Raw genomic sequence first — 26,334 nt, forward strand, 5'->3', positions numbered from 1 at the left:
TATCATGACTCATTATAATAATACTATCTCTATATAACATTAAGACGTTGGGCTCCATGAATGTGTTCAATCTAGGAACTGTCAGTGGGTGTTAACAGAGCTACAGCAGGTTGGTTGCTTCTGTTGTTGGCAAAGCAGAAGTATGTGCATCTGCTTGTGATGTGACTGTATGTATTGTATGCATGTGTGTATCTATGTGGATGTCATTGTCCATGTCTGCAGGTGTTCTGACCACTGACCTGTGACCCCCTCTTCTCCAGGCCGCTCCTCCCTGTTCCCCATTGAAGACAGCCTCCTTGATGATGGGCACGGTAACCAAGGCATCCCAGGGCTTGGCCCTAACTGTTACCCCCACCAGAACGGGGAGCGCATCGAGCGTTTCTCACGCAAAGTGTTTGTGGGCGGCCTGCCCCCTGACATAGATGAAGGTGAGAGGAGGAAGAGCATAACACAACATAACACAGTGTTGTTAGTTCAGTGAATCAGTTGATATGCTGTTATGAAAGGTTGTTTTTCCTTCTCCCGTTACTCCTCACACATCTGCCTTCCTCTCGCCTCTTCTTTCTATCTCTCATCAGATGAGATCACCAACAGTTTCCGTCGCTTTGGCCACCTGGTGGTGGACTGGCCACACAAGGCTGAGAGCAAATCCTACTTCCCCCCCAAAGGTAAAGTTCACCTCAGACTTTCTTTAACTGAAATTGAAATAAATGTATGTCATAAAAGTATGTTTTAGCACTGTATACTGTATAAATATGGCTGGTAGCAATCAATGATGGCCTTGAGACTCCTGGAAGAGACAGTACAGCTAGGTTGACCAACATCCTCTTTCCCATATGACTAGCCTACATAGTCTGTATATAGTACTTTTTCAAATTGAAATAATTCAGTGTATTTGTAGCAGTATTACCCCACACTATTGTATATGACCTTCATGTTCCTGAGAGTGTGTTGTGTGTGTTGCCTAGGTTACGCCTTCCTGCTGTTCCAGGAGGAGAGCTCAGTGCAGGCTCTGATCGAGGCCTGCATGGAGGAGGACGGCAAGCTCTACTTGTGTGTCTCCAGCCCCACCATCAAAGACAAGCCTGTGAGTCCAACACAAACCCAGCTCTCTGTAGGGCCATTCCCACCAGCAAGGACATCTGTGAGACTAGCAACACCTACGCAGTGTAATTCCATCTTGCGATTATTCAATGTATGGGATATGTGTGATGTGTGTGTGTCTCCAGGTCCAGATTCGTCCGTGGAACCTGAGTGACAGTGACTTTGTGATGGACGGTTCTCAGCCCCTGGATCCTCGCAAGACCATCTTTGTAGGAGGGGTCCCCCGCCCTCTCAGAGCAGGTAAACACTTCCCTCATCTCCCTCTATCAGATCCACATGACATCTCAGCTGGGCCTCTAGGTGATCTACTCTGTAATTGGACTGGGATGTTTGTGTTGGTGATGGTGATGGTAGATGTTGAAATACGTAGATAAACAGATGTTGTGTTTTGAGTAATAAGGAGTACCTGAGAGCGGCCAATGTTTTCCCTATGTAATGACAATCTGACAACCCCCTCCTCCAATTTCTCTCTCTCACCCCTTAACCATCTCACCTACCCATGTGTCACTTCTCCATCTCCTCCCCCATTCTTTACTCTTTTGTTTCTTCTCCTGTTCTGTCTCTCTCTCATCTCTCTCCAGTGGAGTTGGCCATGATTATGGACCGTCTCTATGGGGGGGTCTGCTATGCTGGCATCGACACCGATCCAGAGCTCAAGTACCCCAAAGGTGCGGGGCGCGTCGCATTCTCCAATCAGCAGAGTTACATCGCTGCCATCAGCGCCAGATTTGTCCAGCTGCAACATGGAGACATTGACAAGCGGGTACAGTCCTCCCTCCCTCCACTTCCCATCAAATTAACCACACAATCCTGCTGGAGACATTCTCCTCCTGATTTCCTAGGGATGCAGAGAGAGAATGAGAGAGTGAGTGTGTGAGAGAGTCAGTCCTCGTGAGGATTTGTGGTTCAAAGAAAAACAGTGTGTGTTCCAATAGCATCACACACAGATAGTCTGACGGTGGTTGCTATGGAGAGGAGAAAGCTTATTAGTGCTGATTGAATTAGTCCCATTTCCAGTCTCTCTCTCTCTCTCTCTCTCTCTCTCTCTCTCTCAGCTTCAAACAAGCTACTCTATCATTTTAAAGGAACCTCTTCATCTCTCATCATGTATCTCAGTATTCTACCTGTGCTCAGTGCTTTTACAGTACATGCAATGTACTGTGTATTCCTCTTCTCATCCCCTCCATGTCCCTGTACCCTTACAGGTGGAGGTAAAGCCCTATGTTCTGGATGACCAGCTGTGTGATGAGTGCCAGGGTGCGCGTTGCGGTGGGAAGTTTGCCCCTTTCTTCTGCGCCAACGTGACCTGCCTGCAGTACTACTGTGAGTTCTGCTGGGCTAACATCCACTCCCGCGCCGGCCGGGAATTCCACAAGCCGCTGGTCAAAGAGGGGGCTGATCGCCCACGCCAAATCCACTTCCGCTGGAACTGAAGAAGAACGCGACCACACGTCACCATGGCGGCACAGTCAGAAGGAACGGTCAAGGAAGAGAGACATCGCCAGGCAGGAAAAAGGGCATCGCTCTGCCTCTTACCCTAAGCTATCAGTATAGAGTACATAACAGTATACAGTATATATATCTTTTGTAGCAGCCAAACACTACAAGCCTCAGTTTTTCACCAAAACCCCCCATACATCTCAGGCTCTGACAACTTTTTTGTGGTACTTTAATGTTTTTTAAGAGGAGATTTAAAAAGAGATTGATTTTTTGTAGGTTTTTCAAATTATTTTTATATGTGAGATTTAACGTAGATATGAGAATGTTTTTGCATGGGAGCAGCCCATCTGTCTGTCTGTCTGTCTGCTGCTAGCCACCCCCTAGTGGGTGTAGCGTGCCCTTGTTTCTGGGAAAACCTTGATTCTATAATCTGAACGCCTGCCCCAGGTCATTTACCAAAGGTAACAAAACGATAGTAAAGCATAAAAGTGATAAATTTCTGACACAAAACAAACTCTTATTTTTTATTGTTGATAATCATTTGTTCTTTTTCCCCATCAGGGAAGCCATTTACAAAAATTTGGAGGTTATTTTTGCTCTCATTTTGACCTGAAAAAATATTACCTCAAAATATGAATCTGGTTTTTATTAATTCTATTTAACCTTTTAAATCACAAGCTATATTAGAAGCTTTGCTGCTATATATAATATATGAATAGATGTATAGGTGGTATATATTAACGCCAGCTATAAACCGGAATCTTGAAAAATGAAATGCAGTCCGCACTCACACACTCATGGCCCCCATTGCCATGGAAGAATAGAATGTGAAAATTGAAGTGCATGTTTGTGTCTATACACCCTTTGCATGCAAGATAGACTTAACCAATACATGTAGGATAAAGAACAAACTACAGAAACTATATAACAGAAAACACTCAAATCCTACTTTGAATAGCAACAACAACAAAAATGTCAGAAGCCTAGGTGTAAGAAAAAATATATATAAAAATGAAGATAAAGGAAAATACATGAAAACGACTTAACATTCAAAAATCTTGCATGCATTGATGTTGATCTGTTGTTTGAACCATTTACATACTTATTATACAAGAAAAGCGATATTGGTTCTAAACTAGTGGATGCCACCATTTTGTGATGTGGTGGTTTGTATGGAGTAATGAACCCTGTTGAGAAGCTGAGTGGCGTTCAGTCAGTGGTTAGTGTCTGTGTCGTGGCTGTGCTGTCTGTGTGAATCTTGTTGGTGTGTGGAATGAGGTTTTAGTTTAGTAACAATGTAGGTAAACTAGAGGAGAATGAGAACATCACAACATTTTGCCTTCACCCTTCCTATCCTCCTCACCTTTGTATAGTTCCAGAGGTTACTCTAATGTAGCATAACCCTTTGCAGACCGAAAGCATACACAGAAGCCAGGCTGGATCTGATTTCTACAGGCATAAGACTGGGAGATGTGTGTTTATGCCATGTGTTAGGCTAGTTGGCCAATTTAAACCACTGTTCAAATGTTGAACAAGAGAAGGATCCATAAGAAGAAGGATCCTTAAGAAAGTGTCTGTCCAACATCTGTTCCTGAGTTGTGTATCAGGCTACTCAGTTTGATACACTGTTCTCCAAAACAACCAGGCTCCCATACATATTGTAGTTACAAGTTATTAGACTACATACCTGTAGAAAGTGATCCAGTTTTATGTCCTGCTAATGCAAGATGACAAAGACACACTCCCTCATATATTTTCAGTGATGGGGAAATAATTAAAATTTAAAAAATTGGCCTGCAGAATATGATTAACTGTGTTCTTTGTTTATCTAACTGTGACCCTGTCTCTCTGTGAGTAATGACCTGCTGGTGCACTAGCCAGCTGTTTGGTACTGTATATGTCTGTATCTCTACAGTATAATATCCCTGTTATCCTTGTGTCATTGTGTTTCCTGGTGTGGAGTCAGTCCTTGGTATGCGGTTTAGACGTGGTTCAGGGGTCAAGTGTGTACTGTCACTACTACTATTTCATGGATATAAGATTGTTTATGTTAATTTATTCACCTATTAGATCGTTTATTTGTTCATGTCTTTAACTTGTGAGTTGGGACCCCCTCTCTGTCCCCTGCCTCTCTAATCACTTTTGATAATATATTATGCACTACCTTTTCTATATTTTCCCTCTGATTATTTGATTCTTGACTCGTTATCACCCTACCAGTTAGTCAGCTGATTCAATGCAGACATGGTTTGGGCAACAACCTATTTTGCTCAATTTAATCACTCTTAAAAGATTCAGTTCTACCGAACTTCTACCGATTTATAATTCTACCAGATTATTTTATTTTTTCATAATGACTTATTTAAGAAATTGTGTGAGGAGGCATTGGTCTTAGGTTTTTCTATGTGAATGAAGCAGTATTCTAATATGTTCTAATGTATTCGTAGGGGGTCCTGTTGTCTGTCAGTCTCTCCGTCAACTGAAAGAAGGAAGAAGTGCCACAGGGTACTGTGCTATGATGATTGGCTCTAGAGAAAATGGTGGCCAAAAAACGATGAGCAACCATTCAAAGCAAATGAAGGATCGTTATTAAGCCCCCACCCTGTTTGTTCTTTGTCCCGGGGGCCTCGGCTCTCGTGGTGTGGTTGGTGTTGTGCTCAGAACAGAACAGAGCTCTCTTGTACTTTGTCACCATTGACATGTAACACGACTCCTTGTGCTGTTTGTTGAGTAATGGGTCCTATTTTACAAGTTGAACACTGTTACTTTGTATGTGTGTGTCTTTTTTTGTAAGAATCATATTTATTTCACTATTTTTGTAGACAAATAACTATTTGATTTTGATTGTATTTTTCTATTTCAATAGGTTATTATTAGTAGTAGTAGTAGTAGTAGTTGTATTACACACATTTTAGTGCCCCTAATATTCTAATTATGTCTGGCTCTGTTGAAAGACAAAAATAAACAAAAGATTTGAACAAATAATTATGTAATTGATGTATCAATATATGACTGTTTTAATATATCAATATGGTTAATATACAAGTACACATTTACATATTTTATTTGAAGGAAGGAAACATTGAGGGTTCTATTATATTCATGGAAGACACTTGAGATTCTCCCCCTGTTGCATCGAGGCCTACGGTGCCTCTCCTCATAGATGCTCTGAAACTTGAATATAACACATTTTGAAAGGCTGATTAACCTCGAATATGTGTTGTGACGTGCAATACTGTTTCTAATGTTTGTATAAAAAGTAAAAATTACAGTGTAAACCTTTTTAATGCAGATTTATTTTTTTCATTGCATATTTTGCAGATTTCTGATCCACAGTGTCATTTTTTACTGTCAGAAAAGAAACCCCTTTTTTTCATTGCAACTATTTTTCAATCCAGATATCTTTGTACTGATGTAAATGATTGTAGTTATTTTGGATAGTGTTTTGCTACCAAAAGGAGAGAAGTTTTCATGCATATTTCTATTTAATTTTATTCCGTTTTTTATTTAATTTAATAGAAGCAGAATACTTGGAATAATTTTTCATATTATATGTCATTGATATTATTTTGTATTTTTATGTGGAAATATATATAATTTTAAGATGCCAATTGCTAAGATATTATTTTAATTTGAATTATTTTTAAGCTAAATCTTTGTAATATTGTTAAAGTAACTCATTTCTAAATCGGAGTTTGTGTATGAATTCACAAAAGTGGTTTATGAGGTGTTCGGATTGTAATTATTACTCAATGGTTCTTTGATATGCAAAATTAATATCATGTCGATTTTAATTTTTGTTTTGTATTTAAATGGGGTGTTGATTACAATCTGTTTTCTTTCATTTCCTGAATAAATAAAGACCCATTCTGTTCAGACACAACATGCCTGCCTTTTTGTGTTTGTCAAAAGGCTTTGCCTATTGTTTAGGATGACATTGCTTTTGCGTAGGTATACTTTGACTTCACTCTACAGGGAGAAATGACCCTCTGCTTACTAGCCTAACTGTACAAGGAGTCCTCTAGTTGTATGTCTGAATAGGAGTGTAGTGAGTGATATTAATCAGTATATGCCTCCTCTGAATCTATAGAACAGCGACTATTCTTGAGAAGGTCTTAAATGCATTTTAGACCCGGACAGAGGCTGGGCTCCCCTGTGACTAGTAAATATATGGCCAGGGTCATTGTGCAGTCAATATGGTAAACTACTTAGCACAGCAAGGATCCTGGGAGAGTATGGGAGTGAGGCGAGGCAAGGGTAGATTCAGAGTAAATGGGTTTGGAGATCAGTTTTGACAGGTGGCCAGATGTGACCATTACCAGGGTAAAGGTGGCCGTCATTTGCACACTCAGAACACCTGCCTGTGCTTCCACGGAGAGATTGTGTGTCACTAGCCAAACACCAGCCAGGAGCCCATCTTACAGCACCCCAATACCAAAGGCCCTATACCATAGCCATCCTCCTCACAGTCCTAAAATCAAGGAAACAACAACATAAAGTGTATTAATAGGATGCTGGGGCACCACAAGCCAGAACAGCTTCAATGCACCTTGGCATAGGTTCTACAAGTGTCTGGAACTCTATTGGAGGGATGCAACAACATTCTTCAATGGGAAATTCCATCATTTGGTGTTTTGTTAACTGCTGTCTCCGGCGCTGCTCCAAAATTTCCAATAAATGTTTAATTGGGTTGTGATCTGGTGATTGAGATGGCCATGGCATATGGTTTACATAATTGTCATGCTCATCAAACCATTCAGTGACCACTCATGCCCTGTGGATGGGGCATTGTTAATCAATTACTGCATAGTCATGGTAGCCAAAATAATGGCCTGCCCAGAATTTTATACATGACCCTAAGCATGATGGGATGTTAAATGCTTAATTAACAACACCTGTGTGGAAGGACCTGCTTCCAATATACTTTGCATTCCTCATTTACTCAAGTGTTCCTATTATTCTTTCACTTACCTGTAGTTTTAGTGCGTATGCAGTATACCGCCATCTAGAGGCTAAATATTGCTATTGCTGCAACTTCTCAGTTGCAAAAAACATTTCTGAATGATCATGCTGTTACAAGAATCACACTCCAGAATGAAGTATAATGTCAGTAGTTGACTCTTTAATGTGGACTGGTGGAAAGGGTGTGTATTCAAGCCTGCACTCTGAACTTATGAAGTCAGTCCTTGAGTTGGTGATAGTTGTTTTGCTTTGTGGAAAGTTTAGAACGAGACAGGGGAAGTGGATGAGGGAGAAAGAGGGAGGGGTGTGAATGAAACAGAGAGGGGGAGGTTTGAACGACTCTAGGGAGGCTACTATTACAAATCAAGACTCTGAGAGGGAGCAGAGAGACAGAGGGAGCCCTACACAAATGTTTGAAGGAGCCCTACAAAGACGAAGGATAGGAGAGCGAGACAGAGAGGTTGAGAAGGAGACTATGTTATCCAAGGACATTCTACTCATCTCTCATCACCAAGGACACAGGACTGTGACCAGGAAGGAGATCTGAGGATTGACACAATTATACTGATTTGAAGTTGTTGAAGCAGTCAACAAGAGCAGCTGCTCTCAACCTGTGGTAAGAGCAATCAGCTGGCAAACGTAACATCTGCATGTTTCTTAATACCATACATATAGTATGCCAGTGCTATGATCACTCACATTATAATCAAATAAAACTAATGTTCTTTACTTTGGGGTATAAGTTATTGGATGGGCCATACATTTTTAGAATAGATCAGAGACGCTGGCATGCTGTTTCACTCTCATCATCTCAAAATAACAACCTCAGCTGGTCATCACCTTTGTCTTAATTGAAGCAAAAAGGCCTGAGGGGGTGTGGTATATGTCCAATATATCACGGCTAAGGGCTATTTTTATGCACAATGCAACGTGGAGAGCTTGGACATAGCCGTTAGCCGTGGTACATTGGCCATATATCAAACACCTGAGGTGCTTTATTGGTATTATAAACGTTTTACCAATGTAATTAGAGCAGTTAAAATAAATGTTTTGTCATGCCCTTGGTATACGGTTTGATATTCCCCGTCTGTCAACCAGTCAACATTCAGGTCTCAAACCACCCAGGTAATAATGTTCATTTTAGCATGTGTACCAATAAAAATAATGGCATTATGCTTTTAAGAATGTGTGAGTTCTGTCCTTTCTTTCTGTGTGTGTGAGTGTGTGTATGCCTAGGTGAACATTTTGTGTGTGAGAATGCATGCATCTGAGAGTAGAGCAGGGTCAGTGCTTTAATGATGGGTAGGTCCCAGTCATGACATCATCCCTGCTGGGCAGAAATGGTGGGTGGGGATTCTCCCTCAGAGGGCCTTTCTCACACTGACTCTATGCTGAGTACATTACCGTACTACCCTCAAATCGAAAAACATGTTCCACTGAGAGCAGCTGCCTTTAGCGTAAATATCCCTAATTAATAATGGGGGGCCAGGGGGTATCTATTTCACAGTGCTGGCTGAGCTTGTTTACACCAGTATGTGAATTTGTGAGTGTATGTTCATTGGTGTGTGTGTGTGTGTGTGTGTGTGTGTGTGTGTGTGTGTGTGTGTGTGTGTGTGTGTGTGTGTGTGTGTGTGTGTGTGTGTGTGTGTGTGTGTGTGTGTGTGTGTGTGTGTGTGTGTGTGTGTGTGTGGACTATAAATCATTTGCATGTGTGAGAATAAAGCATTTACACAAATGATTTATATTATGTTCCGTGGGTTGTGATTCCCCTGATCATGATCTTCAAGTCTTCCATCTTCAGGACAGTGTTCATTCTGTATCTCTAACATCTCACAACAAACGTTGCAGAATTTAAAAAAAACTCATAGCCATGGAAACCCAATGTTAGTTCCACTATTCCTAAACACACGCTATTGTCAGATACAAAGACGTGGAACAGATGTACAAACATACAGACACACAGAGCTAACATGCTCACGCCCAATTGCCCAGACATACTGTATACACACAACAACAAAGAGCAAAATTACAGGCATTAATATACTCAGATCTCACAAATATCCATAACTGTACCTGTTTGAATCCATGGTTCAGGTTTTTGTTACATTACTGTATACTCTGAATGTACAAAACATTAAGAACCCCTGCTCTTTCCATGACATAGACTGACCAGGTGAATCCAGGTGAAAGCTATGATGCCTCATTGATGTCACTTGCTAAATCCACTTCAATGAGTGTGGATGAAGGAGACAGCTTAAAGAATTGACACATGGATTGTGTACGTGTGCCATTCAGAGGACGAATGGGAAAATCAATATTAGGAAAGTGTTCATAATGTTTGGTACACTCAGTTATTAACGACACGACATTATACATGCCGAAGCTGAAGATAACTCCCAGGCATTTTCCTGTATCAAGTTGAAGCTGGGTTTACCAAGTCGTTCAGTGCATGCTGTTCAAGCCACTGAGCTATAAATTATCAAGCCGGCTAGCCAGCGACGTCTCTGCAACACATCTGTTTGAAGTCACGTACACAAGAATGCTCAACCAATCACACGACACAACACTGGACTGGCCAAGGGCTGGCATTTGTTAGTTCGTCCATCATTCCAGTGACATTGATCATCTAGCCAACTTGACACGACTGTGGAAAGCATTAGAGTCAACATGGGCCAGCAACTCTGTGGAACGCTTTCGACACCTGGTAGAGTCCATGTCCCGATGAGTTAAGGCTGTTCTGAGGGCAAAAGGGGGGGGGGGGGGTGCCATTCAATACTAGGATGGTGTTCCTAATGTTTGGTACACTAAGTGTATATTAAGCTGAAGATAAACTCCCAAGCATTTTCCCACAGCATTTTTCCACAGCTGCCAACCATTACCGCCATACATGCATATTGTTTACAGTATAATTACGATAGAGAATGAAATATAATTACTGTTGTGAAGCATATCTAACAACACTTGTGAAGTCAATTATGTTTCCATGTGGTGTGTAACAAAGTGTCTAACTTCATCTGTATGATTTAAGCCTCATGACCTATCATGATTGCCAAATGATATCCAACTACAGTTTGGAATCTCGCTACAGTATGGTATCCAGCTACACTATGGTATCTAGCTACAGTATGGTAGCCTACTACAGTATGGTGTCTACAGTGGGGCAAAAAAGTATTTAGTCAGTCACCAATTGTGCAAGTTCTCCCACTTAAAAATATGAGAGAGGCCTGTAATTTTCATCATAGGTACACTTTAACTATGACAGACAAAATGAGAAGAAAAAAAATCCAGAAAATCACATTGTAGGATTTTTATGAATTTATTTGCAAATTATGGTAGAAAATAAGTATTTGGTCAATAACAAAAGTTTATCTCAATACTTTGTTATATACTCTTTGTTGGCAATGACAGAGGTCAAACATTTTCTGTAAGTCTTCACAAGGTTTTCACACACTGTTGCTGGTATTTTGGCCCATTCCTCCATGCAGATCTCCTCTAGAGCAGTGATGTTTTGGGGCTGTTGCTGGGCAACACGGACTTTCAACTCCCTCCAAAGATTTTCTATGGGGTTGAGATCTGGAGACTAGCTAGGCAACTCCAGGACCTTGAAATGCTTCTTACGAAGCCACTCCTTCGTTGCCCGGGCGGTGTGTTTGGGATCATTGTCATGCTCAAAGACCCAGCCACGTTTAATCTTCAATGCCCTTGCTGATGGAAGGAGGTTTTCACTCAAAGTCTCACAATACATGGCCCCATTCATTCTTTCCTTTACACGGATCAGTCGTCCTGGTCCCTTTGCAGGAAAACAGCCCCAAAGCATGATGTTTCCACCCCCATGCTTCACAGTAGGTATGGTGTTCTTTGGATGCAACTCAGCATTCTTTGTCCTCCAAACACGACAAATTGAGTTTTTACCAAAAAGTTCTATTTTGGTTTCATCTGACCATATGATATTCTCCCAATCTTCTTCTGGATCATCCAAATGCTCTCTAGCAAACTTCAGACGGGCCTGGACATGTACTGGCTTAAGCAGGGGGACACGTCTGGCACTGCAGGATTTGAGTCCCTGGCGGCGTAGTGTGTTACTGATGGTAGGCTTTGTTACTTTGGTCCCAGCTCTCTACAGGTCATTCACTAGGTCCCCCCGTGTGGTTCTGGGATTTTTGCTCACCGTTCTTGTTATCATTTTGACCCCACGTGGTGAGATCTTGCGTGGAGCCCCAGATCGGGGGAGATTATCAGTGGTCTTGTATGTCTTCCATTTCCTAATAATTGCTCCCACCAAGCTGCTTACCTAATGCATATTCAGTCTTCCCATCCTGGTGCAGGTCTACAATTTTGTTTCTGGTGTCCTTTGACAGGTCTTTGGTCTTGGCCATCGTGAAGTTTGGAGTGTGACTGTTTGAGGTTGTGGACAGGTGTCTTTTATACTGATAACAAGTTCAAACAGGTGCCATTAATACAGGTAACGAGTGGAGGACAGAGAAGCCTCTTAAAGAAGTTACAGGTCTTTGAGAGCCAGAAATCTTGCTTGTTTGTAGGTGACCAAGTACTTATTTTCCACCATAATTTGCAAATAAATTCAATAAAAATCCTACAATGTGATTTTCTGGATTTCTTTTTCTCATTTTGTCTGTCATAGTTGAAGTGTACCTATGATGAAAATTACAGGCCTCTCTCATATTTTTAAGTGGGAGAACTTGCACAATTGGTGGCTGACTAAATACTTTTTTGCCCCACTGTAGCTACAGTATGGTATCCAGCTATAGTATGGTATCCAGCTACAGTATGCTATCTAGCTACATTATGGTATCCAACTACAGTTTGGTATGTAGCTACAGTATGGTATCCAGCTGTCCTATGGTATCCAGCTACAGTATGGTATCTAGCTACAGTATGGTATCTAGCTACGGTTTGGTATTTAGCTACAGTATGGTATCCAGCTACACTATGGTATCTAGCTACAGTATGGTATCCTACTACAGTATGGTATCTATATATAGTATGGTATCCAGCTAAACTATGGAATCTAGCTACAGTATGGTATTCTACTACACTATGGTATCTAGCTACAGTATGGTATCCTACTACAGTATGGTATCTATATATAGTATAGTATCCAGCTACAGTATGGTATCAAGCTCCAGTATGGTATCTAGCTACCGTATGGTATCCAGCTACAGTATAGTATCTAGCTACATAATGGTATCTAGCTACAGTATTGGTTCCAGGGAAGAAAGGTTTCCATGATGTGGTCTCTTATATCCCATCCATACAGTCACTTGATGACCCCTGGTTTGCTGCCCAGTCCTTACAGAACCAAAGTTACCTTTCTTTCGCTCTCTTTCTAAACCATCATTTATCTCATTGCTAAGTGCAATCATCAACTCTTTCAATAACATGATTGTTATTGTGTTCTGTCAATGTTTCTTAGGTCCAAGAGCAGATAACATGGCTGTGTTTCTGTGCGTGTCTGTGTCCAGAGGGTTATTTCAGCCTTGGGTTGCTCTGACATAGTTGTTCTGGCTGTTGTGTCATAACTAAGGAATGCATTGACAAAATGGAATTGGCTTGGAAGCGAGGCAAAGGCTTCTCTCACTGCTGCAGCCGCTAACACATTAATGCGACTGGGGGGGCTGACAACAGAGAGGAAGAGAAAAAGAGAGTCCAAAACGCAGCGTTATCCATTAGGACCCACATCTGGCGCTGTGGCTGTAGTTTGGCAGGAGAGAAGTGCGGTGCGTGATTCTTGATTCCTTCATATGTTATTTTACAGGGGAATCTGCTGTGTTTTATAGTGCTGTGTCTAATGCTTATTATTTTAGCAGGTTCCTGTGTTTAGTCCCTCCAACCTTATCTCAGTCTGTCTGTTGGCTAGCTGGCACTAGAACATGCTCCTCTCCCGCCAGGTCACTGCTGTGTTTTCATTTCTGGTCATCTCTAAGAACTGGAATCTAAACTGGGCTCTTTCTCAATTTAGAAGAAAGTTTCCAGATTTGTTAGATTAATATGCACTCAGATCATGCACACTCTGTCATTATAAAGAGAATGTCACCCGTTTGTGAATGTGGTCATTGAGGTTGTGTTTCAAATACTATACAATAGGTCTGATGAAGTGGCGGTCGTTTTCTTTTCTCTCTCTACAGAGCTGAGGATGTGGCGGTTGGTAGGTGTGGCCTTTCTGTGCCAGTGTGTGATTGGTCAGCTGCTGGAGGCCAAGGTGAGAAGAACTCCACCTCGTCTGATCTGCAGTGTTCCGGGGTTGCCAGGGACACCAGGTAAACCTGGCCCCAATGGGCCTCCAGGGGCCAACGGGAGCGTCGGAATCCCAGGAAGAGATGGCAGAGATGGCAGGAGAGGAGAGAAAGGAGAGAAGGGTGGAGCAGGTACAGTACTGACCTTATCTAACTCCATAAAACATACCCACAATCAGAGGCATCATGCCCATAAGTAGCACAGGGGCACATTGTAAAAATATATAATCAAGTTAGAGTAGCTAGCTTGTAGAACTACTGTATCTTAGCTGGCTTGCCTGCTGGCAAGGTTAATAGACTTTAGAAAAGCAAGCACTTACTAAATGTACTGGATATTGCAGAGAAGCATATTTAGTTTTTAGTTTTTTTAAGTGCCACCCGTCATAAATATACAGACAGCTCAAGAGATCTGATTAGATATGAAGAAAAATAAACATATTTTTAATATAGAATTAAACATAATGATTATGGCTCTAGATTGCAGGAAAAAAGCTGTTTCAGGTGAAAAATGCTAAATTCTCCAACTTACAGACAAGAGACGTAGCCCCCCTCCAGATCACCTCCCCAGCCATCCTCACGTACTTTGTGGCCCCTCAGATTTTTGGGGTAGATGACGCCCCTGCAAACAGTTCAAATATTGACTCCGACTGTATATTTACTTATTGTCTACTTTACCTCCATGAACACGCCATGGCCTTTTGGCAGTAAGTAAATATATAAACATTATAACGAGTGCATCGAAAGACAAGTTTACACCACCAAAAATACATTTCAGTCCTTTTTAATTATCCTAACCCAAGCATTTCACAATCTGAATCTGCCCTGCAGATGGGTTTGCTCTCAGGGCATTAAAGAGGCTTCAGTGATTGATGTAGAAGACAAATGGGACCCTCCAGTGATCTCTGAAATTGGGTTTATTAATCATGGTCAAACTACATCAGCTACACAGCCATATTTCACCAGGGAGACTAGGATCCAGACAAAAAAATGTATGTGATGTTTGGTTTAAATCAAAACTACCTCTACCAGGTGTTTTTTTAAGACCAAGGTTTCCATGTGTCTGAGCTTCCCACACAGCTTCCTTTATTTGGGGTGTGTTCATATTTTTCCCAATGGTTGGATGCCTGGTTCTCCTGCCTTTGGAGTGATTCAAAAGATAATATTTTAAATGGGTCAAGGAAGCTGAAATATTTGGAAGAACAAAGTTAAATCACCGCCTCTGTTTTTTAGTTTTTTTGTCCGTGTCTGTTAGTGTCATCCAAGTGCAACACGGCTTTAAGATAAACCTTATCAGATCCAATATGTACTATGTCAATGAGCTGTAAATGTCAGGCTCACAGTACCTGCATTCTGCATGATGTTCTTTTACAGACTTACACATTTAAGAGGAACCTAGGCATGCACATACCACACGGACTCTTTCTCTCACACACATCAGAATGGCACACATTTTTTTCACACATTCAGTACATGCATACACATGCATCCTGTCCATTATTTCCTAGCTCCAATACAATTATTGTGTGATGGTTTGGTTTGATACAATCCCAGATTTGACGACACTGTACAACAGTCAGTGCAGTAGTCAAACATAGATTGTGGCTGGACTCCAAGGGCGACATAATAACCGAGGATGACTGTGAGGCACTGAGCAGTGGTGGAAAACTACCCAATTTTCATACTTGAGTAAAAGTATAGATACCTTAATAGAAAGTTACTTAAGTAAAAGTGAAAGTCACCCAGTAAAATACTACTTGAGTAAAAGCCTAAAAGTATTTGGTTCTAAATATACTTAAGCATCAAAAGTAAAAGTCTAAATAATTTCAAATTCCTAATATAAAGCAAAATAGACGCCACCATTTTTTTTTGTGTGTTTAGTGAGTCTGCCAGATCAGAGGCAGTAGGAATGACCACGTGTTCTCTTGATAAGTGTGTTTAGTGAGTCTGCCAGATCAGAGGCAGAAGGGATGACCATGTGTTCTCTTGATAAGTGTGTTTAGTGAGTCCTCCAGATCAGAAGCAGTAGGAATGACCACGTGTTCTCTTGATAAGTGTGTTTAGTGAGTCTGCCAGATCAGAGGCACTAGGAATGACCACGTGTTCTCTTGATAAGTGTGTTTAGTGAGTCCTCCAGATCAGAGGCAGTAGGAATGAGCACGTGTTCTCTTGATAAGTGTGTTTAGTGAGTCTGCCAGATCAGAGGCAGTAGGAATGACCATGTGTTCTCTTGATAAGTGTGTTTAGTGAGTCTGCCAGATCAGAGGCAGTAGGGATGACCATGTGTTCTCTTGATAAGTGTGTTTAGTGAGTCTGCCAGATCAGAGGCAGTAGGGATGACCATGTGTTCTCTTGATAAGTGTGTGAATTTGATAATTTTTCTGTTCTGCTAAGCACTCAACATGTAAAAAGTACTTTTGAGTGTCAGGGAAAATGTATGGAGTAAAAATAACAATTTTCTTTAGGAATGTAGTGAAGTAAAAGTTGTCAAAATGTAAGTAGTAAAGTAATGTAGAGATACCCCACAAAAAAAATTAAGTAGTTCTTTAAAGAAAGTTTACTTAAGTACTTTACACCACTGGCACTGAGCCTATTCACTAATCCTTAAATAGTAGGGTTTTACATGCACAGGGAATCAGCTTACTCATATTACAAATAATCCAACAATACTGGTCAAATGTGATAATAACTGTTCAAGTATGTGTCAATGGCAATACACAGCTGGAGTTACAGTCAGTCAGAACACACACTGTCTCCATTTCAGGGGTAAAGGGGAAAGTCGGCCCAACGGGTAAACTTGGCCAGCGGGGTGACCGGGGTCCTGGTGGGAAGAGGGGTCCTGGTGGAGAGAGCGGGGATGGGGGCCTACCTGGTCCTCCAGGGCCCCTTGGGAAGAAAGGGGACAAGGGCCAGCGAGGGCCAAGGGGGGTGGCAGGAGTCTGCCGGTGTGGCAGCCTGGTGCCTAAAGCAGCCTTCTCTGTGGGAATCACCAGCAGTTACCCTGCTGAGAAGGAACCTATCAAGTTCAACAAGGTCCTCTTCAATGAGGGGGGCCACTACAACCCAGAGACGGGTAAGTTCATCTGCGCCTACCCAGGCATCTACTACTTCTCCTATGACATCACACTGGCCAACAAGCATCTGGCCATCGGGCTGGTGCAGAACGGACAGTACCGCATCAAGACATTTGACGCAAACACAGGAAACCATGACGTGGCCTCTGGGTCCTTAGTAATGTTCCTGAACCCAGAAGATGAGGTGTGGCTGGAGATCTTCTTCAAGGACCAGAATGGCCTGTTTGCAGATGCAGGGTGGTCTGACAGCCTGTTCTCTGGATTCCTGATCTATGCAGACACCAACTACCTAGACTCACTAGCAGAGGACTATGCATAGTTTCTTATTACATTCAATAAAGAACTGAGAGGACTGAGTTTATAGCCTCCCCTTGATGCATTTAGAGTATCTATTTCATAATGTTTTATTTATATTCTATATAAATACAGTGAGCTTCAAAAGTATTGGGACAGCGACATTTTTGTTGTTGTTGTTGTTGTTTTGGCTCTGTATTCCAGCACATTGGATTTGAAATGATACATGAGGTTAGTGCAGACTGTCAACTTTCATTTTCATCCATACCGGATTAACAGTTTACAAATTACAGCACTTTTTGTACACATTCTGGCGGACCAAAAGTACTGGGACAAATTCACTTATATGTGAATTAAAGTAGTAAAAAGTTATGTATTTGGTCCCTATTCATAGCACACAATGATCACATCAAACTTCTGACTCTACACATTTGTTGGATGCTTTTGCTGTTTGTTTGGGTTGTGTTCCAGATTATTATGTGGCCAATAGAAAATAATGGTAAATAATGTATTGTGTCATTTTGGAGTCACTTTTATTGTAAATAAGAAATATAATATGTTTCTAAACACTTCTACATTAAAGTGGATGTTACCATGATTACGGATAATCCTGAATGAATCGTGTGTAATGATGAGTGAAAAAGTTAAAGGCATAAATTTAAAAAAAAATGTTAACCTCCCCATTATTGTAAAGGTTGTCTTGGGGGTATGATATTTGTGAGTCTGTAACTTTCTCTCTTATCATTATTCACAATTCATTCCGGATGTGTGTGTATGACCTTGTGTGTTTGGGGGTAAAGTCATGTAGGAAATCATTTTTGTTTGGTGAAAGTAAACAATGTTTTTTGGGAGAAAAATATCTAAGTATCTAAGTGATAATAAGCTATGATTGATATATTTCATGAATACATGTTATGATATTTACTTCAGTCTTTAATGAGTCTTCCCTGTACCTTATTTTTTTAAAGTATTGAATAGTATTAGTTGAATATTATTAGAGTTTAAGGCACAAGTACTGTACTGTTTTTGAGTGTGGTGATATGATATAGATGCTCAATCCCAAAAGTGTAATGTAACACAGATGTTAAACACATTACTGAACACTGGCTGTAATAAACCATTTCATCCCTAACAGCACAATCATTACACTTCACTATCTTCATAATATCCCACATAACACTATAAGTATGGCAGATAGTCTGATTCTGCAGAGAAGTAATCAAGTCATCTACTGTATCTCTACTATCCAGAGATTACCATTGTGGTCTGGTCCAGCTGAATGAAAGTGGTGTGTCTTGGACTCTTCCCTCTGTGTTTTTGGCATGATCACTGGAATTTGAGAAGCTATTTGTGTTCTTGTTATGTTTACCATCGGAAAAGAGGTATTTTCTCATTTAATAAAAATTCTGCAGGTGAGTATGGAGAGGTTGGGAGCCCATAAACACGGAAACAAATCTGTACCGACATGAGGGGCGTGTGTGTGATGTTTCTAACTCAGCTGTAGCATGTAGAGCCTTTGGGGAAATACAGTTCTAGAACACATATATGAGAGAGAAGAGTGGGAGAGTGTTGCATGTGTGCTTCTGGAGAGTGTTACTAAACTATACAGTGTTCATCCCTTTTTGGATCTAAACTGATGGGAAGATACAATGTTGCCAAATAGTCTTGCCAGAATTTAGTTAATAACGCTACAAGACAAAACATATGTTCGATTTTATTACTGATCTGGTATTTGATAATTGGATTTAAAGGAATATTTTCTATGACAAATGTAATTACTGTACATCGTAAGTGTTCATTTGAAAAGTCTAATATCATGATGTTAATCCACACACTCTTCCATTCAAATCACCAAATGGGGGGGAGGAACCATGAAAGACCATGAAGATTGATCCGTTGAGCAACTGCTGTACGCATCGAGATACCATTCGACAAACGGAAGCAAACCTGTGAGACTTTACGGACACCGTAGAATGTGACGCTATCACTGTTCGATGATTGACAAATCCGTGCATCAATGAAAATCCTAGATGTTTGGGCGAGAATAGGATACAATACTAGAGTGAACCAATGCTGTTTGCAAGGTTGTTCGAGGAGTAGTTGATATCGTTACTAAGCAGCAGCAATAGCAGTAAGCCTGTATGTTATAGTTATCAAGAGGGAGAAATTAGTCACATGTTTTGTTGTCCAATGGATAGTCTTTTTACCTCCAGGTCTGTACACATAGTCTTCAGTTTTGGTATATCGAATAACCTAGTAGTCTTATAATATTACCCGAGGCCACCTTTGTAGTTGTTTATCAGCCCAATGGACTGTAGGCTAAATATTATATCGTTTTCACACCATTGTCTGAGCTCGAGGGCTTTTACCTAGCTAAATTACTTTATAGAATGTTCGCCTTTGTTCCACAGAGCGGTATATTTTGTTACATTGTTGATTATTTGTTACACGCTCGAGTAACGGTTACACTGTTTCATTTGTTGCACGCTCAAATTAAACTGTTGCAATGTTTCATTGCAGAGTCAATCTCGTTCGACAGGATATAATGTAGCGGTTCTCATTAGGGATACCAATAGATTTAAAGTTGAAAACCAAGCCATTTAAAGTTGAACTTCTTCCCATCATCAATATGGCCTCCTCAAGGTAACTGTCAAATTGTTTTAACTTTTTATTTTTAGAAACATATTTACTTAGCATTTGCATTGGGTTTCCCTGACCATAGTATTATTTCTTGTTGAATGAATAGAAATAGTCTATGCATAGCAGGCCTAATTTGCTTGTGAAACTCCTCCATTTCAGTGATCTTCGGGAGAAATTACGAAAGAAACGACGGGCGCTACAACAGACTCTGCAGGTCAAAGACGACGTGGATACAGATACCCAGGTAATGCATAACATACAGTCAGTCATATACAATCGCTCAGTCCTTAATTAAGGGACGAGCTTGCTGCTGAGGTTTTGAGAGTATCTCCAAATGTATTGTTGTCATAGCGCTTCACTCTAATAACACAACGGACTCACTATGTGCCTACCAGTACTATACATTAAATTGAAATCACATGCGCCGAATACAACATTACAGTGAAATGCTTACTTACGAGCCCCTAACTAACAACGCATTTAAAAAAAATATGGATAGGAATAAGAAATAAAAGTAACAAGTAATTAAATAGCAGCAGTAAAATAACAATAGCGAGACTATATACAGGGGGTACCGGTACAGAGTCAATGTGTGGGGGCTGGAGGTAATATGTACAGTACATGTAGGTAGAGTTAATAAAGTGACTATGCATAGATGATAACAACAGAAAGTAGCAGTGGTGTAAAAGAGGGGGGATGGGAGGCAATTCAAATAATCAGGGTAGCCAATTTATTAGGTGTTCGGGAGTCTTATGGCTTGGGGGTAGAAGCTGTTTAGATGCCTCTTGGACCTAGACTTGGTGCTCCGGTACCGCTTGCCGTGCGGTAGCAGAGAGAAAAGTCTATGACTAGGGTGGCTGGAGACTTTGACAATTTTTAGGGCCTTCCTCTGACACCGCCTGGAATAGAGGTCCTGGATGGCAGGAAGCTTGGCCCCAGTGATGTACTGGGCCACTCGCACTACCCTCTCTAGTAGAGGTCGACTGATTAATCAGAATGGCCGATTAATTAGGGGATGATTTCAAGTTTTCATAACAATCGGAAATCGGTATTTTTGGACACCGATTTGGCCGATTTATTCTTTATTTAATCTTTATTTAACTAGGCAAGTCAGTTAAGAAGACATTCTTATTTTCAATGACGGCCTAGGACCGGTGGGTTAACTGCTTTGTTCAGGGGCAGAACGACAGATTTTTACCTTGTCAGCTTGGAGATTCAATCTTACAACCTTACAGTTAACTAGTCCAACGCTCTAACCACCTGATTACATTGCACTCCACAAGGAGCCTGTTACGTGAATGCAGTAAGCCAAGGTAAGTTGCTAGCTAGCATTAAACTTATCTTATAAAAAAACAATCAATCAATCATAATCACTAGTTAACTACACATGGTTGATGATATTACTAGTTTATCTAGCGTGTCCTGCGTTGCATATAATTGCTGCGGTGCATATTCGTGAAAAAAGACTGTTGTTGCTCCAACGTGTACCTAACCATAAACATCAATGTCTTTCTTAAAATCAATACACAGAAGTATACATTTTTAAACCTGCATATTTAGCTGAAAGAAATCCAGGTTAGCAGACAATATTAACCAGGTGAAATTGTGTCACTTCTCTTGCATTCATTGCACGCAGAGTCAGTGTACATGGAACAGTTTGGGCCGCCTAATTTGCCAGAATTTTACGTGATTATGACATAGCATTGAAGGTTGTGCAATGTAACAGGAATATTTAGACTTATGGATGCCACCCGTTAGATAAAATAGGGAACGGTTCAGTATTTCACTGAAAGAATAAACGTCTTGTTTTCAAGATTATAGTTTCCGGATTCCACCATATTAATGACCTAAGGCTCGAATTTCTGTGTTATCATGTTATAACTAAGTCTATGATTTGATAGCGCAGTCTGAGCGATGGTAGGCACCAGCTGGCAAGTAGGCATTCATTCAAACAGCACTTTCGTGCGTTTTGCCAGCAGCTCTTCGCAATGCTTCACGCATTGCGCTGTTTATGACTTCAAGCCTATCAACTCCCAAGATTAGGCTGGTGTAACCAATGTGAAATGACTAGCTAGTTAGCGGGGTGCGCTAATAGCGTTTCAAACGTCACTCGCTCTGAGACTTGGAGTGGTTGTTCCCCTTGCTCTGCATGGGTAACGCTGCTTCGAGTGTGGCTGTTGTCGATGTGTTCCTGGTTCGAGCCCAGGTAGGAGCGAGGAGAGGGACGGAAGCTATACTGTTACACTGGCAATACTAAAGTGCCTATAAGAACATCCAATAGTCAAAGGTTAATGAAATACAAATGATATAGAGAGAAATAGTCCTACAATTCATATAATAACTACAACCTAAAACGTCTTACCTGGGAATATTGAAGACTCATGTTAAAAGGAACCACCAGCTTTCATATGTTCTCATGTTCTGAGCAAGGAACTTAAACGTTAGCTTTCTTACATGGCACATATTGCACTTTTACTTTCTTCTCTAACACTTTGTTTTTGCATTATTTAAACCAAATTGAACAGTTTCATTATTGATTTGAGGTTAAAGTGATTTTATTGATGTATTATATTAAGTTAAAATAAGTGTTCATTCAGTATTGTTGTAATTGTCATTATTACAACAAAAGCAATTTAAAATCGGCAGATTAATCGGTATCGGCCCTTCTTTGGCCCTCCAAGAATCGGTATCGGTATCGGCGTTGAAAAACCATAAATCGGTCGACCTCTACTCTGTAGGTCCTTGCAGTCGTAGGCCAAGCAGTTGCCATACCAGGCAGTGATGCAACCAGCCAGGATGCTCTCGATGCAGGATGCTCTCCGTGCAGCTGTAGAACCTTTTAAGGATTTGAGGACCCACGCCAAACCTTTTCAGTCTCCCGAGGTGGAATAGGTTTTATCATGCCCTCTTCATGACTGTCTTTGTGTGCTAGGACTATGTTAGTTTGTTAGTGATGTGGACACCAAGGAACTTGAAGCTCTCAACCTGCTCCATTACAGCCCTGTAGATGCGAATGGGGGTGTGCTCAGTCCTCTTTTTCCTGTAGTCCACAATCATCTCCTTTGTCTTGATTACATTGAGGGAGAGGTTGCTTTCCTGGCATCATACAGCCAGGTCTCCGACCACCCTATAGGCCTCATCATTGTCGGTGATCAGGCCTACCACTGTTGTGTCATGGGAAAACTTAATGATGGTGTTGGAGTCGTGCCTGGCCGTGCAGTCATGAGTGAACAGGGAGTACAGGAGGGGACTGAGCATGCACCCCTGAGGGGCCCCTGTGTTGAGGATCAGCGTGGCAGATGTGTTGCTACCTACCCTTATCACCTGGGTGCGCCCTGTCAGGAAGTCCAGGATCCAGTTGCAGAGGGAGTGGTTTAGTCCCAGTGTCCTTAGCTTATTGATAAGCTTTGAGGGCACTATGGTGTTGACTACAGCTCAGCGTTCAATGAATACCATTCTCAAATAGGTGTTCCTTTTGTCCAGGTGGGAAAGGGCAGTGTGGAGTGCAATAAACATTGCATCATCTGTGGATCTGTTGGGGCGGTATGCAAATTGGAGTGCGTCTAGGGATTCTGGGATAATGGTGTTGATGTGAGCCATGACCAGCCTTCAAAGCACTTCATGGCTACAGATGAGAGTGCTACGGGTCTGTAGTCGTTTAGGCAGGTTAGCTTAGTGTTCTTGGGCACAAGCACTATGGTGGTCTGCTTAAAACATGTTGGTATTACAGACTCGGACAGGGAGAGGATGAAAATGTCAGTGAAGACACTTGCCAGTTTGTCAGCGCATGCTCGCAGTATACGTCCTGATAATCCGTCTGGCCCTGCGGCCTTGGGAATGTTGAACTGTTTAAAGGCCTTACTCACATCTGCTGCGGAGAGTGTGATCACACAGTCTTCCAGAACAGCTAGTGCTCTCATGCATGTTTCAGTGTTATTTGCCTCAAGTGAGCCACTGGGCAACTTTTGTCACTGGGCAGCTCTCGCCTGTGCTTCCCTTTGTAGTCTGTAATGCAAGCCCTGCCACATCCGACGAGCATCAGAGCCGGTGTAGTACGATTTGATCTCAGTCCTGTATTTACGCTTTGCTTGTTTGATGGTTCGTTGGAGGGCAGGATTTCTGATAAGTTTCTGGGTTAGAGTCCCTCTCCTTGATAGCGGCAGCTCTAGCCTTTAGCTCAGTGCGGATGTTGCATGTAATCCATGGCTTCTGGTTGGGGTATGTACGTACGGTCACTGTGGGGACAATGTCATTGATGCACTTATTGATGAAGCCAATGACTGATGTGGTGTACTCCTCAATGCCATCGGAGGAATCCCGGAACATATTCCAGTCTGTGCTAGCAAAACAGTCTTGTAGCTTAGCATCTGCTTCATCTGACCACTTTTTTATTGATCTAGTCACTGGTGCTTCCTGGTTTAATTTTTGCTTGTAAGCAGGAATCAGGAGGATAGAATTATAGTCAAATTTGCTAAATGGAGGGCAAGGTTTTTTTCCCTCCAGTTACACATTTAACATGCTGATAGAAATTTGGTAAAACAGATTTAAGTTTCCCTGCATTAAAGTCCCCAGCAACTTGGAGCGCCGCCTCTGGGTGAGTGTTTTCCTGTTTGCTTATGGAGGTATACAGCTCATTTAGTGCTGTCTTAGTGCCAGCCTCTGACTGTGGTGGTTTGGAAATAGCTACGAAAAATACAGATGAAAACTCTCGGTGGGTAATGTGGTCTACATTTTATCATAAGATACTCTATCTCAGGTGAGCAATAGCTCGAGACTTCCTTAGATATCGTGCACTAGCTGTTATTTACAAAAATACGTAGTCCACCGGCCCTTGTTTTACCAGACGCCGCTGTTCTATTCTGCCGGTGCAGTGTATAACCAGCCAGCTGTATGTTGATAGTGTCGTTGTTCAGCCACATCTCCGTGAAGCATGAGATATTACAGTTTTGAATGTCCTGCTGGTAGTTTAATCTTCCGCGTAGGTCATATATTTTATTGTTCAAAGATTGCACATTTGCTATCAGAATGGAAGGAAGTGGGAGTTTATTAGATCGCCTACGAATTCTCAGAAGGCAGACCGCCCTCCGGCCCCTTTTTCCCCGCCTCCTCTTCACGCAAATCACAGGCATTTGGGCCTGTTCCTGAGAAAGCATTTTGTCCGCGTCGGCCTCGTCAGACTCGTTAAAGGGAAAAAAGGAGTCCTTGGTGAGTAATAGCAGTCCTGATGTCCAGAATTTATTTTCGGTCATAAGAGACGGTAACATTATGTACAAAATATGTTTAAAAAATAATAAACGAACAAAAAACACAATCGGTTGGCAGCAAGTAAAACGTCTGCCTTCTTCTCCGGGCCATCTTACTGACTTTGATACAGCTGTGAGCCTCTAGAGACAAGATACAAGGTACTTTATTGCCAGACAGAGGAAGTACAGGCTATGACAAGACTCAACAAGTCCTGAAAGCGAGTCTCACCTGCACCCACTGAAGAAGTCAAATGTGAATACACATCCACACACACAAACTGGCAGGGCTCTGTGTCTAAGTGCTCTGATCTGCCTGGTAGGCTCTGGTCCCAGCAGACAAGAAGCAGAGTAAGGAGAGAGGACAGACGACTATGGAGGTTGGTGTGTTTTCTCCCATAGCCTCCTTGTAGCTGTGCTGTGGCCTAGCTAGCCTGTAGTCACCCTCTGTGCTTTCTTCCTGACTGCAGTCTTCTGACCTGCCTTGTTCACCACCTCGCCAAGAGACGTGTCCAGACTGCTTCTCTCTCTTTCCTCTGTAGAGTTCACTGAGTTCTATAGGTTGTGTGCTGTAGTTCTCTCCTCTCTCCTAACATTCTACTTCTTCTTCTGTTTTCTTTCTCCCTCCTCGAAGGGGATATTTTATCACTCTGAAAAGCAGCAGCTGCCTTCATATGAAGTCACAGGCCTACCTGTAATATTGTAGGATGTCAATGACTTTGCACCAACTGTGTGTTTGTGTTGGATTATTAGGAGCTAACAGCTGGTGAGGAGGAGCCTGGAGATACACTGAGACGCAACCTGAAGGCTCAGAGACAGAAGAGGAAGAAAAAGGTATTGAAGTTAGAATTCACTGGCTCCATCCTAGCTATAATCATCACCACTTTTCTTGTTGATTAATAGTCTTAAACTTAAACCCCAGTGTTATTACAGAGTAGTAGTACTACTAGTAAAGTATTTGTCTGTTTCATTAAATGGGTTATCTTACAAAATGTTGACACTTGCTCGCTCCTAGCTTGAGAAGGCGTCTACAGATGATACACCTGATGACTCGGTGGTGGAGCCCCATGATGAGACAGTGGTGGAGGTCACTGCTGTTCAACAGATCAGCCACGATGATGACAAACCAGAGAAGCATGTCATCGTGTCCAGTCCCACTCACTCCCAGAGAGGAGGTGAGACTGTCTATCCTGCATGTCCTCTAACCTGGTCCTCCCTAGCCTATTGCTGTCAAACAGAGGAGTTGGTTAACAGCCCAAACTGACTGGACCACCAGGGTAGTTTCTCCCTACTCTGTCTCCCATAGGTGTTGTTTCATACCTGTCTCTCCCC

General features: G+C 41.7%; 3 protein-coding genes across 9 annotated transcripts in view; all 3 read left to right on the forward strand.

Moving 5' to 3' along the window:
* Nucleotides 1-6,427, forward strand: part of LOC135512988 (cytoplasmic polyadenylation element-binding protein 2-like) — a 41,366-nt gene extending 34,939 nt beyond the window's left edge. For all 4 annotated transcript variants that reach the window (XM_064935564.1, XM_064935565.1, XM_064935566.1 and 1 more), the window contains 6 exons: nt 261-428; nt 579-668; nt 969-1,087; nt 1,230-1,344; nt 1,686-1,867; nt 2,310-6,427. In XM_064935564.1, the coding sequence (XP_064791636.1) occupies nt 261-428; nt 579-668; nt 969-1,087; nt 1,230-1,344; nt 1,686-1,867; nt 2,310-2,537 (902 nt within the window). In that variant the 3' untranslated portion in view covers nt 2,538-6,427. The remainder of the gene's footprint in view (nt 1-260; nt 429-578; nt 669-968; nt 1,088-1,229; nt 1,345-1,685; nt 1,868-2,309) is intronic.
* A 1,455-nt stretch (nt 6,428-7,882) lies between these two features.
* Nucleotides 7,883-18,245, forward strand: LOC135512992 (complement C1q tumor necrosis factor-related protein 7-like). 2 transcript variants are annotated; one of them, XM_064935573.1, is made up of 3 exons: nt 7,883-8,122; nt 13,650-13,889; nt 16,519-18,245. In XM_064935573.1, the coding sequence occupies exons 2-3, from the start codon at nt 13,658-13,660 to the stop codon at nt 17,145-17,147; spliced, it is 861 nt and encodes a 286-aa protein (XP_064791645.1). In that variant the 5' UTR covers nt 7,883-8,122; nt 13,650-13,657; the 3' UTR covers nt 17,148-18,245. The 2 variants fall into 2 exon arrangements, with proteins under 2 accessions (XP_064791645.1, XP_064791646.1); XM_064935574.1 differs by lacking the exon at nt 7,883-8,122 and adding an exon at nt 13,165-13,241.
* Nucleotides 18,246-19,211: 966 nt separating this feature from the next.
* cc2d2a (coiled-coil and C2 domain containing 2A) overlaps nt 19,212-26,334 on the forward strand; it is a 30,000-nt gene continuing 22,877 nt past the window's right edge. For 2 of the 3 annotated variants that reach the window (XM_064935558.1, XM_064935559.1), the window contains exons 1-6: nt 19,212-19,335; nt 19,643-19,765; nt 19,922-20,006; nt 25,326-25,382; nt 25,756-25,836; nt 26,018-26,177. In XM_064935558.1, the coding sequence (XP_064791630.1) occupies nt 19,752-19,765; nt 19,922-20,006; nt 25,326-25,382; nt 25,756-25,836; nt 26,018-26,177 (397 nt within the window). In that variant the 5' untranslated portion in view covers nt 19,212-19,335; nt 19,643-19,751. The remainder of the gene's footprint in view (nt 19,336-19,642; nt 19,766-19,921; nt 20,007-25,325; nt 25,383-25,755; nt 25,837-26,017; nt 26,178-26,334) is intronic. The other variant, XM_064935560.1, reaches the window with a different exon arrangement.

This window comes from Oncorhynchus masou, chromosome 24 (assembly GCF_036934945.1).
Source record: "Oncorhynchus masou masou isolate Uvic2021 chromosome 24, UVic_Omas_1.1, whole genome shotgun sequence".
Taxonomy (NCBI): Eukaryota; Metazoa; Chordata; class Actinopteri; order Salmoniformes; family Salmonidae; genus Oncorhynchus; species Oncorhynchus masou.

Bases quoted from the DNA above. Each gene is read 5' to 3' on its own strand.
- LOC135512992 (XM_064935573.1), top strand. From the start codon at position 13,658: ATGTGGCGGTTGGTAGGTGTGGCCTTTCTGTGCCAGTGTGTGATTGGT. The intron at 13,890-16,518 runs GTACAGTACTGA...TCTCCATTTCAG, and splicing joins AGGAGAGAAGGGTGGAGCAG to GGGTAAAGGGGAAAGTCGGC.